This window comes from Myxine glutinosa, chromosome 1 (genome assembly GCF_964187855.1).
Source record: "Myxine glutinosa chromosome 1, kmMyxGlut1.1, whole genome shotgun sequence".
Classification (NCBI taxonomy): domain Eukaryota; kingdom Metazoa; phylum Chordata; class Myxini; order Myxiniformes; family Myxinidae; genus Myxine; species Myxine glutinosa.
This window is the reverse complement of record NC_136261.1, coordinates 44,219,560-44,236,063: the sequence shown is the minus strand read 5'-3', so window position 1 is coordinate 44,236,063 and position 16,504 is coordinate 44,219,560. Positions and strand designations below refer to the sequence as shown.

The 16,504-nt window shown below is 44.1% G+C and overlaps 1 protein-coding gene across 3 annotated transcripts in view; it reads left to right on the top strand.

Moving 5' to 3' along the window:
- Positions 1-16,209, top strand: part of SETD9 (SET domain containing 9) — an 86,418-nt gene extending 70,209 nt beyond the window's left edge. The window contains exons 6-7 of one of the 3 annotated variants that reach the window (XR_010983651.2): positions 15,390-15,670; positions 15,810-16,208. Coding sequence is in view for 2 of the 3 variants with exons in the window: in XM_068110070.2 (XP_067966171.1) it covers positions 15,390-15,459 (70 nt within the window). In the remaining variant the exon portion in view is untranslated. Of the gene's footprint in view, positions 1-15,389 lie in introns of all 3 variants that reach the window. The other 2 variants (XM_068110070.2, XM_078771148.1) reach the window with 2 other exon arrangements.
- The last annotated feature ends 295 nt before the right edge of the window (positions 16,210-16,504 follow it).

Sequence of the window (16,504 nt, the reverse complement as noted above, 5' to 3'; positions counted from 1 at the left end):
TGGAACCGGTGTCAGTGGATATGAAAAGATATGTTTCAAATCAAGTTTTCTCTGACAAGCAATGACAACCAGGCGTCCCATCAGGTCACGAGTGCACACAAGTGATGCAACACGTTTGTCTCTGTTACGCTTATTTACTGTGCCATTTTCCGTGAAGGTTCTGAGCTTCTCCCTTTTGATTGGCCGTTCAAACGGATTTGGATCTTCAATGCAGGCATCAACAAATTCGTTGTATCTGGCTTGTCCTTTCTCCCGGATGGCCAGCAAACATGTCTTGATGGAATCTGTCGCTGCCTTACCAGTGCTGATGTTGTACAGCCTATCCGATATTTCAGTGTACTTAAATGGATTGCATGAGTCTTTTATCTGGTTTACAACCTTATGCAAATCGCTTGTGTCCCTTCTGATGCGGGCTGGGCGGAGTTCAGCTGTGATGTCTTCCGTTTGAGATAGTCCGGTCATTGCTAATGCCCTTGATATAATTGCTGCTCTGGTGGACTTGGTTAACATCCAGCGAAGACGTGCACTGAAGTTGTTTGTCATGGATGATATACCAGTCCGTCTGGATGCAGAATCGGCATTTACTGTCTGTTCCAGTGTAAGATCTACTGGGCATCTACTGAATGCCTTGTCAGTCCTTTTAACCGTAAAGACACCGTTTTCCAAGATAGAACGAAGTCCTGGGTGAGTACTGTCCATGTTTACCAAGTCCAACTGAAACTTCGTGAGCCACCGTGAGTAATTGACATGGTTTGTGGCGAAGAACAAGTGTATGATTGGTGTTAGTGCATGAGTGAACAGGTCCACGTCGTTTGTTCGAATTGCTCGCTCCAGAAGGTGGAAGTCGTGGATAAAGTCGATGTAAATCATCCAGGATTGGGCAGTTGGTCCATGTGTCCCTGATCGGGTTTGGACAGCATACTCCTTGTATGACGTGACACATCTTGTGAACGCAGAAGATGATTCTATTTGTGTCCATGTCTCTTCATCCTGTTTTGTTTGTAACCTTGAAAGTAAATCTTCAACTTCATCATTGCCTTCAAATGTCTCAAGGAATGCTTGGAAGTGTATCAGTTCAAATGCCAAGGCCAGTATCGGGTGCAACCGTTTGCCTCTGTTGAAGTGCTTGCCACTCAGAAAACCATTCAGGGATCCAGCAGCTAGGACATCTGTGTCTCGCAGCATTTCTGGGCCACCAGATGCATCGATCAGTTTCCCTAGGGCTTTAAAGAAAGCCATTTCTATGTGGAATGGACCAAGCATGATGAAGACCTTGTCGAACCTGGGCGACTCGGTAACCTGAATCTGCATGGCAGGTTTGGCAGCATTGAGGTCATAGGTTACAACACCATACTGCTGACCGCACTCTTGTGCACAATTCTGTGTGGTGATTAGGGTATCCTGTATAACATCAAGCGACGTTATCGGCTTGTTCAAGTTTTTCATATACAAGACATTTTGTTCTGGAGTTGTGTCTGGGAATATCAAAGCATTGAATCCTACCCACATGGGAATGTTAGCCATCTGCAAGGCATGACATATCATCCATGCAAGGTCCTTGTCTAGAGCTAGCTTCCGATTAGCAGGCCGGTTGTCAACATCGGTGGTTTCATAATCAAATGTGCCCATTTGGGGTTTTTTACGGTATGGCTCAAGGGGCTGTTCCCGAACATGCAGTTTTCTCTTTCTTGATACTTTTTCTGGCTGTGATGTTGTTGGCGCAACTTGATTAACGGGTCTGCTTGTCCCTACCACATCTTTATTTTGATACAAGATACCCATTGTATCGTGAAGAGTATCGGCTCCTGACAATGTCTCAGACAGTTCATCAAAATTGTCGAACGCCAAACCAAACACCTGATCAAGAAGGGTTCCCTCCGGACAGGTCTGCTCCGTACTCTGAATGGCATCTCCTAAGGATGTCTCCAGTGTCTCAATGGTGTGGTAATTGACAACATGGCCAAATCTGTTCAACATTTCAATCAGCTTCCTGCTACCAGTCATAGACTTGATTGCCATTCCGAGAATTATCTGTTTGGCTGGTTTTACTTTCCCCCTTTGAGTAACGAATAAGGCATCCTGGCTTGAGGACAAGGCACGACGTTTGAGTTTTGGAGTGTACAAGTTTTGATTGGGGCCCCCGTACAAGACCTGAAAGAAATCTATCAACATATCTGGGACAGTAACTTCACCCTCATACAGGTTTTGCAGAGTGGGAGGTTCAGGTAGAGGTGTGATTTGTGCATGTTTGATTGCTTTACGCAAGAGTAAGGCAGCCTTATGAATGACAGCTTCAGGCGATGCTGCATAATCATAGGCTGTATGGATAAGGTGCTCACCTAAACCTGTGGGATAAACAATGGCCCCTGCCTTTCTAGCCCTATCTTTACACTCTACCCTAATTATGTCACCAAATTTATTCTGTAAGTTTGTTGCCAAATTTCTGGCTGTAGAAATTGGAGTCTCACCGGCGTCTTCACAAAGCTCTTGGTACCGAGTGAAGATGGATGTTAGAAGTTCAGGCCTTTTGCCAAATATAACTGATTTCTCGATGTAAGCATATAAACCTAACAAAGAAATGCTACCTGCAATAGCAGTAGGCCTATGGAGAGACTGTGCATTGGAAAGGTAAGTACTTCTGCAACTGTGATGGTACCGAACCTCTTTACATCGAAAGTCTACACCAGAGATCAGTCCAAGAAGGCTGTTGTCCTTTTTATCAGCTGCAGCAGTTTTTATTTTTATCTCAGCTTCGAGAGTTTCACATTCACCAAGATGTTCTTCTCTACCACCCTTCTTCTTCCTAGCTTTCTTGCAAAACAGGCAAATGCGTGGGAAAACACCCGAGGTAGACGTTGACGGGGCAAAATCACATTATGAATGCAGGGTCTTCTCACTTGATGCATGTGTCTGGGTTTTTTCTGTTGTATCATCACGTGGCACGGCAGTAAAGTTTTTGTAACAGTTCACGTGATAGCCATGGCTACTGTCGGATTCATCTGGCAGCGACTGAATTATCGTATAGTACTTGGATGTGACAAAATTTCGTTTTTGTCTCCTCCTTGCTGCTACATTGATGATGGATGACCAATGGTCTTCAGTGATGGGTGCGATGTTGCCAGTGGTCTCATCTGCTTTTCTCACATGGAGGATACACTTTCTGCCAGGGTCAGGAGCTACCCCGCTAGCATGCTCCATAATCAAGCATAGGCCTCACCTGAAATAAAAAAATGACATGTTAGTGGGTTCGAAAATCAACAAAAGTTGGGGGCATGTTATTTCTTATGGAGAAAATGAAACATGGATCTCTGAAGGTTTTTGCATGTGTCGATTATAATGCTCCTATTATCAGATTGTGTGGAAATCAGAAACGCAAAACCTCTCTTTAAGGGCATTATAATGTAAATTAGATTAGGTATGTCGTTAATCGTTGACATGTCTGACAGGTCTAATAGTCCAAGATCTGGGTGGATTTTATTTGGCATGGAAACTACAAAAGCTTAGTCATGCTGGTGTAGTACAGCAGCTTACCTGACCCCAGAAAGCCAATTCTTAAGTGCAGCTAGCGGTGGGTGGGGTCCTTCAAATATTATTTCTCGGAATTTGGTGAATTATTTTCGAGTATGTTAGATGAGGAATCCTTGGAGTTTATAATTTACAGGAAATTGCTGGACAGGGAATTCCTCAAATATAATTTCTCGGAAATTGTTGAAGTATAGTTTGTACAGGCAATTCTAAGAAATTACTTGTAATTTAGAAGAAATTTTACCTGTACTAATTTAGCAGAAATTGTTATAATGTTACAGCTTTTACATTGTCTTCACAGTTTACAAGTTTCTCATGTAATTAAGTGCAGAAAACCCCTATTCCGTGACCTTTGACCTCTTCTTAAGTAACCTTACCACCACATATTCTGTTCTTAAGTTGTGGTTTATTGATGAGGGGACCATTCTCTACATTTTGTATGTGATTTCAGTTTTGTAGCTTACATGTCAAATAACAGTGTTATTAGCCATGGGGGTCAAATAGGTGCATTTTAAAATGTTTTCGCTGATTGAAATCAAAGAAAATGGCATTGGAAAATTTCTGCTTCTCATGTATCTCACTTCAGGCTCCACTGATATAGGTTTCAATGACAACGCCATGTGTGTATCATGTGGCATGTTGTAATCAAACAGTAATTAAGAGCTGGAAACCCGTTACCTTTGGCGTTGTCATCCATGAAGATGGGTCTGCTGGCGAGGGTGTGGTCATCGAAGTGCGGGATTACGGTGGTATTCAGGATTTCCGGACAACGCCAGGCCTCACCGTGCGAGACGCGTCCGAGCCTTGCTGGAGCAAGGTGCTGTGACAACCATCCCCTGGCCTGCGTACAGTCCTGACCTGAACCCCCTCGAGCACGTTTGGGACATGTTGGGACGACAAATTGCGAAGATGGTCCCTCCAATAGCCAATCTGGATGAATTGGAACGTGCATTACATCGGGAATGGAACAACCTGCCACAGCAACGCATACGACGGCTTACAGGGTCTATGAGACGTAGGGTTGAGTCAGTGATCCGATCACGTGGGTCCTACACACGTTATTGACGCAAAGATCGCTAGAGGTCTTCTCAGAACAATGACTGTACGTTAGAAAACATAAACGTCATCCACACTGTCCGTGATGGACCTATAGCTCCATACTTAAATTGAGGTGAAAATATGCCTAAAATTCCCAAAAAATTTCACCTTAAATTATTCAGAATAAAATATTGCAAACGGCATGATTGTTATGTTTTTATGTGACCATAATATCACTTCTCCAGAAAATATAGCAATATCATGGGTATATTACACTGTTTTGACGACAACAAACTTGTAATGTGCGAGGTTGTAAAAAAACGGGGGGGGTGCTTAACTTAATTCTTTGTGTATACATGGGAGGTGTGCCAGGAGGAAACCTTTGCTCTCCAGAAAGAACATCAGGGCAAGAATAAAGTTTGCCAATGAACACCTTGGCAAAGACCAGCACTTCTGGAACAATGTGCTCTGGACAGATGAGTCAAAGGTAGAGCTATTTGGCCACAGTACCAGAAGACATGTTTGGCGAAAATCAAAGACACCATTTGACCACAAGAACCTGATACCAACTGTAAAGCATGGTGGTGGAAATATTATGGTTTGGGGCAGCTTTACTGCATCAGGTCCTGGGCAGCTCACCATCATAGAATCCACTATGAATTCTTCATTGTACCAGAGGGTGCTTGAGGATAATGTGAGGCCATCTGTCGGAAAGTTGAAGCTCAACCGAAGGTGGACCTTGCAACATGACAATGACCCTAAACATACCAGTAAATCCACCAAGGAATGGCTGAAAAGAAAGAAATGGAAGGTTCTGGAATGGCCAAGTCAAAGCCCGGATCTAAATCCCATCGAGATGTTGTGGGGGGATTTGAAACGAGCTGTGCATGCAAGAAACCCCTCAAACATCGCACAGCTGAAAGAATTCTGCATGGAGGAGTGGGCAAAAATTTCTCCCAGTCGATGTCAGAGACTGGTAGACAGTTATAAGAAACGCCTACTTGAGGTTGTTTCTGCCAAAGGGGGCAATACCACCTTTTCGAGCCAAGGGTGTACTTACTTTTTCCACATGCGAAATTTGCATTTATGTTTATTTAAATTATAAAATGGACTACAAAATGTAAATGTTTTATGATATTTGTTATATTATATCACCTTTATCTATCAATATTGTTGAAATGAAGATCAAATAGCTGCATGTTGAAATATGTTGAAAAAGTCAAAACTTTACATGGGGTGTACTTACTTTTTCACGTGACTGGACATCTGTCGCTTGACTCCAAGCCCCATAGTGCCGAGAGGAAATGACATGGCAACCATCTTGTATGCAGGGCCTTATATACCCTTATAGGGTATGTAGGGTATGCAGGGAGAGTGCAGGACCTTTGGCCTATATGGGCCTCTGCTGATTAAAATACAGTCTGGCTTTGTTGCATCAGATTTCCATTGGCTTTGTTTGGGTCGAGTGTAAAATTATTAGTAACGTTAATCAAGTCCATACAATTTTCCATATGTGGGTGTTACGTAATCTTTGAATGGTGCCATATGTGGGTTTCCCAGTCGGCCATTTGTCGGATTTTTAAAGACAATTACGTTGCGTTTAATGAAAAAGTCCCGTACCTTGAATGACCACGTACAGGTTATTATGAACAAAAGGTTTATTACCACAGAAAGTGGGAGGGCAGAAACTTGCTAACTGAATACACCTCTGACGTTCTTGAGGTCCGAGCCTAGATCTACTGTAATCTATACGCCCCACAGAGGATAATAACATTGTGGTGTCTTTGTGACAACTAGGGCATGCCCGTACTATATATAAGCTAGGACGTGCCCGTACGTGGGTGCCCGTTCCTTGCCAAAAAAAAAAAAAAAAAAAAAAATTTGTGTAGGGGTGTGTGTGTGTAAACATCCTAGGGCGTGCCCGTACGTGGGTGTAAAAAAACATGCGTGCAAACAACAACAAAAAAAAACTTTGAAACCACGTGGCAGTAACGACCACAGAACCCCCCCCCCCCCTCTATTTACATGAATGGTTTGGTCCATTCGCAACGACCACAGAACCCCCCCCTCTATTTATATGAAATGGTTTGGTCCAAAGCGAACGGCTTGCGGTGTTTGGTAAAGAAATCGCCATAGCTCGGTAACTACTTGTCCGATTAATTTCAAACCTTGAAAAGGCACATCCTCGGGTCCCCAGCAATATACCTGGCAAGTTTCAAGTATATCGGACCGGTAGTTGTCGAGAAACAGCGGTCACAGACAAACATACACACATACAAACACACATACACACAGAGATTAATGGAATTATAGATAGACTAGGGCATGCCCGTACTATATCTATATCTAAAATTATATCCCCCCCCTCTATTTACATGAAATGGTTTGGTCCAAAGCGAACGGCTTGCGAGTACGGTGACAATCCCCCCCCCTCTATTTACATGAAATGGTTTGGTCCAAAGCGAACGGCTTGCGGAGTTTGGTAAAGAAATCGCCATAGCATGCACAAACGCGCAGGAAAGCGAAAGAATCGCAAATTAGTTTTAATTAGTTTTAAAACATAGTTTAACGCCAACATAGCGGCAACATAGTTTGCCAACGTGAAATAAATGAATACGCTCTCAAATGTGCCGTCCGAGGCAGAGTCTGTTCGCCACGTTCGGCACACGTGATAGCTCGCTGCTCTCTGATTGGTTGAATCGTTTTTTCGACATAGCTCGGTAACTACTTCTCCGATTAATATGAAACCTTGAAAAGGCACATCCTCGGGTCCCCAGCAATATACCTGGCAAGTTTCAAGTATATCGGACCCGTGGTTGTCGAGAAACAGCGGTCACAGACAAACAAACATACAAACATACACACAGAGATTAGTGGAATTATAGATAGATGATGCGGATCTCAACCCCCAATCCAACCTTTCCCTTTTTCAACTTAATATTTTCTACCAAGTTAGCAATAATCACATTCTTCTTGAGCTTTAGTTTTTGTGGAAAAACGTCATGGCAATTTGGACAAAAACCTCAAGGTTTCGGCTGCAAAGTATCCTCCTGTATCACAGTCAATGGAGAGCGTTGCATTCCAACTTCAGCATGTTCAGGAAGAGTAATGAACACCTTGAGGAACGAAGAGGGGCGAACATCTTACCTTTGTCCAACGTTTTAAAAACAAAACAAACAAATAAACAAAAAAAAGCAAAGAAAATTCTTCATTAATTCTAAGCAAAGTAAGAGCAAACAGAACACAAACTGAGATGCTCAGGACAGGTTGGAGGAGAAGCGAAGGTTGGTGTGCCAATTTATGAATGAATCTGTGGATCTGATGAAGAATGTGAAGCAGCGTTGAATTGAAACCTTCGGTGGTGAAAGTAAAGAACCTGGAACTCTGTCCGTGGTTCCTCTAACTCCCTGAAACTGCTGGAGGGAAAAGCTGAAATTGGAAAAACAATACAGCCTATTTTATTCCAGGGAGTCCCAGGATTACCCACCCAAAATATCGTTGCGATCAGTTCAGCTGTTTTTGCGGTACTTGGGAACGGACATTGTGACAGACAGACGGACATTTGGTGAATTATAGTGAGATTGAATGCTAAAAAATCGAATGTCCCCACCAATCAGAAGATTTCTCCAGATTTTAATACCCGGAGGATTTCACTGAGTACAATAGAGATATACATCAAAGAAAACGTCATAAAGACACACCAAATACACCAGCATACACAGTATCAGTATCCAATATCAACAGCCAAGCAAAATCCTAAATTCTGAATTCAAGGGAAGTTCCTTTATACTGGCCAATTCCAAAAGAAATGTAATTAGGAGGGGCAAGTAGTGGGAGGAGCAAAGATGGGATTGGTCGAGTGAAGTTGGGATTGGTCGAGTGAAGTATGGGTGGGAGGGATAGAGCAGTGGGATTGGTCGAGTGAAGTATGGGGTGGGAGGGGAGAGCAGTGTGATTGGACGAGTGAAGTATGGAGTGGGAGGGGGGAACGAAGAGGGGCGAACAAGTTCTGGGAGAACATTAATTATGCAGACTCTTGGCTGAGCTGGACATTCTTTTAACAAAAGGTCAATCATGGAACATGATAGTATTCAGATAAAAAGGGGTGCCAGAAGAAAACTGTTTTGTAAGACAAAGCGTTCCTTCAAATTGGTATTTACACATCACTGCAAAGGAAGAGATATGTAGATGTCTATTCATTACACAGACAACTCCTTGACTGGCCTGGCGCCAACGTCCACAAGCTGTGTCTTCAAAATCCCTTCAGCTCATATATTGTCCCAAGACAAACACTACACGAAATGACTTCGAACTTTGAGGTAGATAAGCATTTGTCCTAATGCAAATTTGCAGTCAATGAACAGATTCAATGGCTTCCGGTCCCTCGAGCGAGGAGGCTTGCTTCGATCTCTCCACGACATCAAAGTTTGAGTATTTTCCCATTCGTATCTTTGTCAAATTTCCACTGGTTATTTTATTGTGTATGTGTTATTGTGTGTTTCTATTTAGTTTTGGTTTTGTAATTATTGCAAATTTGTGTGTAATTAGTCGTTTTTTGTTCGCCCCTCATGCGCGGCCTGGTCTCTCCAGGCTCCCTCCCCCACCCCGTCAGTATTTTGTGAATATAAGTTCTTTCCTTCATAGTATTTGCTTGTTTCTTTGATTTTATTTTCTCCCCCCTACCTCTCACGAACATCTTACCCTTTGTCCAACGTTTTAAAAACAAAACAAACAAATAAAAGCAAAGAAAATTCTTCATTAATTCTTTCTCTCCTCCCAGACACGTGCTTGTTCACTCTCCTCCTCGTCTCGACTTGTGTCCCACCCCCTACATCTCGTTTTTCTTCCACCTCTGCTCCTTCTTTCTCAAATCCACGTCCTCACTTAGAGACTTTCCCAGATTATTTTTCATGGTTTTGTTTAAATATGTTTAAACCGCAGCCGTGATGCTGACGCTGCCCTTCCCCCCCCCCTCCCCTCCCCCCCCCCCCCCCCCCCCCCCAGAATTTCCATGTTTTAAACGTTTCCCAGTGTGTACCCTGGTCAGAATAGGTACACCGTATCCCTGCGTGTCGTAAGAGACGACTAAGAGGGTTGGCGTCAGGAAGGGCAGCCGGCCATAAAAACATTGCCTCAAAAAGAGAACCATGACAATTACAACTACATATGGGCAGGGTACAGCCCGAAGTGGAGATCGGTTTCTGAGGTTTGGGACATGGGATGTAGGGACAATGACAGGGAGATCAGGAGAAGTGGTGGAAGTATTGGTCAGAAGAAGAGTGGACATATGTTGTGTGCAAGAGACGAGATGGAAGGGAAGTGGTGTGAGAATGGTGAAAGGTAGGCAGGGACAGAAATACAAGTTTATGTGGCAAGGGTGCCCGGAGGGCGTGAATGATGTTGGTGTCCTGTTTTCTGAGGAGTTTGTAGACAGTGTGATGAGTGTGACTAGAGTGAGTGATAGGTTAATGATGGTGAAAATGATTGGAAAGCTCTTGGTGAACGTCATCTCGGGATATGCTCCGCAGGTTGGTCGGAGCGATGAAGAGGACAAGTTCTGGTGTGCGATAGAGAAGCTGATGGAAAACGTGAAAGATAAGGAAGTTGTTGTGGTAGGAGGAGACCTAAATGGACATGTGGGAAGGAGTATGGATGGTTTTGAGGGAGTTCATGGGGGTTACGGATATGGTGTGAGAAATGGAGAAGGTGAAAGGATTTTGGAGTTTGCTGATAGAGCTGATTTGTTGATTTGTAATACTCAGTTCCAGAAAGCGGATAGTAAGCTTGTTACATACACGTCAGGTGGGTCGACAACAACCGTTGACTACCTGATGGTGCGTAGGCGAGATAGGGGGCACCTCCGGGACACAAAGGTGATCCCGGGGGAGGAGGCTGTTTCACAGCACCACTTGGTTGTCTGCGACATAAGTGTGAAAGGTGCGAGGAGAGCTCGGCGGGTGAAGTACCAACCGAGAATGAAGGTGTGGAGGTTGAAAGAGGTGACAGTAAGGGAGGCATTAAAAGAGAGGCTGAGTAGGGTTGAGGATGATGTGGTTAAGCTTGAAAGTGGTTGGATGTCAATGAAAGCTTGTCTGTTGGGAGCCGTTGGTGAGGTATGTGGATGGACAAAAGGACCACCGAGGCACTCGGAAACATGGTGGTGGGATGATGAAGTTGGAAAGAGGATTGACGAGACATGCATGGCTTGCGGACTTCCTCTCTGGTCGTAGTCAACGTGTGGCCCTGAATTGATTTCTCTCATTTCCCCTTCCTGTTCAGGCTGGAGTTCCCCAAGGCAGTGTTCTGGGCCTTGTGCTTTCTCTGGTCTTTATCAATGATCTCTCCGACTCTCTGGAAAATCCTCTCTATCTCTTTGCTGATGACTCCACTCTCTGCCGCTCCATTCCTCTTCCCTCAGATCGGCAGTCTGCAGCCTCCTCACTCTCTGAAGACCTGGACAAAAATCACAGACTGGTCAAACAAGTGGAACATGTCTTTCAATCCTGACAAATCTCACACTCTTACTATGTCTCTCCGAAAAGATCGACAGGACAACCCTCCCATCTACTTTCTCAACAATCCTCTTCAAGAAGTTCTGTCGCTCAAGCTTTTGGGTCTCACTATCTGCCATGATCTTTTTTTTTCTTTCTTTTTTTTTGGATATAAGATCGAGGCTCGTGAAAGAGCGAGCATTAATCACACAGAAAGTCAAACCGACACATCGTTCTTGGGAAAACCACATTTCCAAGCTGGCCTCCAAAGCCAGTCGCCGAATGGGCATCCTCCGTCGTCGTGTGACGTCCTTCCAAGGCACACCCGAGCTCCTCACCACATACAAGGCTTTCATCCGCAGCTCAATGGAATACTGTTCTCCCCTATGGGCCAGTGCTCCTGCCTCACACCTAGCTCGGCTTCACGCTGTTGAAACCAAAGCTTTCAGAATCATTGGAATCTCCCGCGATGAAGCTATCTCTGAGGGCCTTTCACTCACTCACCGCAGGCAGGTAGGTGGTCTTTCTGTCTTCTACCGACTCCTCTCCGGCCTTGCTCCCCCAGCTCTCTCTGTGCTCTTTCCCCCAAATATTCCTACAGGTCGCACAAGATCTGCCAGCAACCCTCTGATGGTTAAATTGCCAAAATCTCGGCTCTCCGCTCACCTTCACTCTTTCATTCCTCTTTTCTCCCACCTTTGGAACAAACTCCCACACTCCCTTCAATCCCACTCCTCTCTCCAGGTCTTTAAAACAGCTGTTCACCACTCACCACCATCTCTTATCTTCCCCCATCCAAAACCTTGATCTTTTCTACCCCCACTAATTCACCCCAGATCCACCTTGTTTGAAATTCCAACTTCTTTCCTGGAAGTCCTGGCAGAGTCCATATGTTTTATACCTCTCCCACCCTCCCTTCCCATGCCTCCCCCCCCAAAGCCCTCTCCCTCCCACAGATCTCTCGATGTCTCCATGTCTCTCGGTCCCTGCTCTCAAATGTTGTGTTTGTGTCCTTCCCCCTCTCTCCCGATCCTGTCTACCGCTCCCGATGTTATATATTTTATGTGTCGGTTTGTCTTTCTGTGTGCTTAATGTTCGCTCTTTCACGAGCCTCGATCTTGCATACAAAAAAAAAAAAAAAAAAAAAAAAGAAAAGGAAGAAGGTCAAGGAGTGGCAGAAGGCGAAGGGTACGGGAGCAGAAACAGCAGAGCATGAAAGTTATAAGGCAGCCATGAAGGCTGCAAAGAAAGAGGTAGCAAAGGCACAGGAGGCATGTAGGAAAATGTTCGGAGAACGCTTGGATTCGGAAAAGGGTCAGAAAGCAGTATTCAGGATTGCAAAGCAGATAGCGAAAGAGAGGTGTGATGTGATGGGGGTGAATTGCTTGAAGGATGAAGTGGGACAAATCGTTGTCAACCCAGATGGAATTAAAGGAAGATGGAAAAGATATATGGAAATGCTGTTGAATACAGAGAATGAATGGGATGGCAACATCGAGAGTAACCCAGTTTTAGGACCGGCAGAGAAGATAACTGAGAAGGAAGTTGAGGAAGCGATAAAAGCAACAAAGAGTAAAAAAGCGGGAGGGCCGACGGGAGTTGTGGGAGATATGTTTAAGGCAGCAGGAAGTTTGGGTGTGAAGAGAATGACAGAGATCTGTAATCTGGTGGTGAAAGAAGGCCGCATTCCAGTGGATTGGGAACTGAGTACCCTCGTCCCTCTCTACAAGGGGAAAGGTGACCCTCTGGAGTGTGGCTCATACCGAGCGATAAAGTTATTGGAGCATGGAATGAAGGTATTGGAAAGGGTGTTGGAGAGGAGGATAAGGAAGAAAGTGAAGATCGACGAAATGCAGTTTGGATTTATGCCAGGAAGAGGAATGACAGACGCGCTTTTCATTGTGAGGCAGTTGCAGGAGAAGTTCATGGAGAAGAGGAAGACGTTGTTTCTTGGGTTTGTTGATCTGGAGAAAGCATTCGATAGGGTTCCACGCAAAGTATTGACATGGGCATTGAGGAAGTTAGGAGGAGAGGAATGGTTGATCAGAGTAGTGATGGCAATGTACAAAAGAGCGTGCACAGCTGTAAGGACGAAGGACGGGAACAGTGGTGAGTTTGAGGTGAAGGTGGGAGTGCATCAGGGTCGGTACTAAGTCCATTACTATTTGTAGCTGTGATGGAGGTGCTGGCTCAGAACGTAAAGGAGGGTTTACCGTGGGAGTTGTTGTATGCAGATGATCTGGTGTTGATTGTGGAAAGTATGGATGGACTGAAGGAAAAGATGAACAAGTGGAAGGAATGTCTGGAGACAAAAGGTCTGAAGGTGATTATCGGAAAGACGAAGGTGATGGCAAGTGGTAAAGCATGTGGTGAGGTGAAAAGAACTGGGAAGTGGCCCTGTGCTGTGTGTAGGAAGGGTGTCGGAGTGAACTCCATTCAATGTACAATGTGTGCTGAGTGGGTTCATCAAAAATGTAGTGGTCTGAGGGTCATTAACCAGTGTGGCAGCTACATTCAAATGTAAGGTGTGCACAGAGGGAGCTGCAGATGGAGGAAATGTTGAGCTGGATCTTGGAGACGGCGTGAAGCTGGAAGGTGTGAAAACATTTTGCTACCTCGGAGACATGCTGAATGGAGAAGGTGGATCAGACTCGGCAACGGTTGCTAGAGTGAGACGTGCATGGAAGAAGTTTCGGGAACTGAGTGGCGTGCTGATGAGGAGGGGAGTGTCGTTGAAGCTGAAGGGAAAGGTGTATGCTGCATGTGTGAGAAGTGTTATGATTTATGGGAGCGAGACATGGGTAATGAACGTAGAGCAGCAACGAAGGTTGGAAAGGGTGGAAGTGCGAATGGTTCGATGGATGTGCGGAGTATCGTTGAGAGAGAGGAAGACAAATGATGAATTGTGAAAGATGATGGGAATAGAGCCTGTGATTGATGCTGTGAAGAGGAACAGGTTGAGATGGTTTGGTCATGTGTTGAAGAAGGATGAAAGTGACTGGTTGAGAAGAGTGATGGAAATGAATGTAGAAGGAAGTAGAGGACGGGGAAGACCGAGAAGGACTTGGCGAAAGATGGTGGAAGAAGAAATGCGGGCAAGGGTGTTAACAAGGAGAGATGCAGAAAATAGGGCAAAATGGAGAAGATTGTCATGGGGACCGCAAGGCTAACCCCCGCTCTAGCAGGGAAAATGGCCTTTAAAATGCATGTTGTTGTTGTGTTGAACAGATTCATTCCCAAGACGGGTAGACGCCTGGTATAATACTTTGTAAAATATAAAAACTGGTGTCCATTATGTTTTAAACAATCAGTGAGAAAAGACTATCAGAGGAGATGCATGTTATTTTAACTATCTTGACTATTCAGAAGATGTCTGTAATTTAAATTATTGCTTTTGGAAGAGACCACTGGGAACCAGACCCCAATTTAACTCAAAGTGCCAGAGATACCTCTCCTACACTTGGATTATTTAACTACTCGATGGAAGTCAAATAAATAGACTTCCACAGTTGTTATCTCCATTTGCGGGTTTTAGGAGGTGGGAGGAAGTTGTCCCAGAACTCAAAATCTCCACCTCCTTTTTCGGTAAAGGATCATTAGTCATGAACCAGATTGTGAAACTTCCTTCTCATGGCTTCATTCCAAGGGCTCTTTTCAGAATCCTCACTGAACCTCTGACAGTCTCCACTTGCAGCTCGTTTTTCGTGATATTGCCCGGAATGCTTTTTAAGTGCTCAGTCAGGGTTTTCTTGATCATCCCTGTTGCTCCGACTATCACTGGTACAATGGTACAATTTCAGCTTTCTTCAATTTCCAAATTCTCTTGACCTCGTTTTTCAGATCCTGGTGATTGATTATTTTCCTGTTCTCTGCAGCATTTAGTCCAGTCATTAGGAACCGAAACCTCAATCAACAGTGTCGTCTTTTCCTTTTTGTGTTTGAGCACTATGCCCGGACGCAATGCTCCACCTGCAATGTCTACACTTGATGGGATCATCTTGTTATGCGTAAGCAGTATGTGTTCGTTTTCAAGGATCAAGTTTGGTTTTTGTTTCCATGATTGTTCTGTGACTGGAATGTTGAAATCAGACTCGTAATCCTGTGAGTGAATCGCTCCTGTGTGAGTTCTAAGATGACAATGCAAACTGATTCACCACGTGAATGTCTTGGTACAGATTTTGTGGCCTATCTTTGGTATGAATTCTAAAATGAGAACGCAAAGGGCCTGACTGCGTGAATGTCTTGTTACAGATTGTGCACTTGTAAGGCCTCTCTCCAGTGTGAATTCTAATATGGTAATGTAATTGGGTTGACCGCGTGAATGTCTTGTGACAGATTGTGCACTTGTGAGGCCTCTCTTCGGAATGAATTTGAAGATGAGAATGCAAATTGCTTGACCACGTGAACGTCTTGGTACAGATAGTGCACTTGTAAAGCCTCTCTCCGGTGTGACTTTTATGATGAGAATGCAAATTACCTGACTGTGTGAATGTCTTGTTACAGATTGTGCACTTGTGAGGCCTCTCTTCGGAATGAATTTGAAGATGAGAATGCAACTTGCTCGACCACGTGAACGTCTTGTTACAGATCGTGCACTTGTGCGTTTTCTCTCCTGTGTGAGTTCTACGATGAGACTGCAAATTGCTTGACCACGTGAATGTCTTATTACAGATTGTGCACTTGTAAGGCCTCTCTCCTGTATGAATTTTAAGATGACAATGCAAATGGTCTCTCCGCTTGAATGTCTTGTTGCAGATTGTGCACTTGAAAGGCCTCTCTCCGGTGTGAATTTTAAGATGAGATTGCAAATGGCCTGACTGCGTGAATTTCTTGTTACAAACTGTGCACTTGTAAGGCCTCTCTCCTGTGTGAATATGCACGTGGTTTTTCAAAAGACTTGATTTTGAAAATGACTTGTTGCAAAATTTGCACTTGTAGGATTTTCTCACCATGGATCCTTTCAGCTTTCTTTGCAAAAACTTTGATGTATGGAATAACTTCTGAGCAACTATAGATTTTTCTCTCTGCTTACTCAACTTATCAACATAATCAGTTCTATTAAAGCTGCATTTAGGTTTCTTGTTGCATGGTTGCTGCTCTTGCTTTTCTTTGTGCAGTCTGACTTGGACATTAGGAGCGCAGCCTGGAACACTCGTGTCAGAATTATTTCGCGTATGCTCAGTTTGACTGCCTGAGAAGGAGTTGAGGGGGAGAAACAAATCAGACATGAATTTGATTTTGTTAATAATGGGTCATTCAAAGTTTAAAACCAAATTATCTTTATTCCTTATAAATACAATGTGGACAGTAAAAGCCCAACTTGAATATGTAATATCTCGGATGTCCAACATTTCTTAAACAATATGATTATTGGATAAACACGGAGGTTTGATGCAAGGAAAGGAAAACACATAATTCTCAAAAGAAACGAGAAAGCATCAGATGATGCA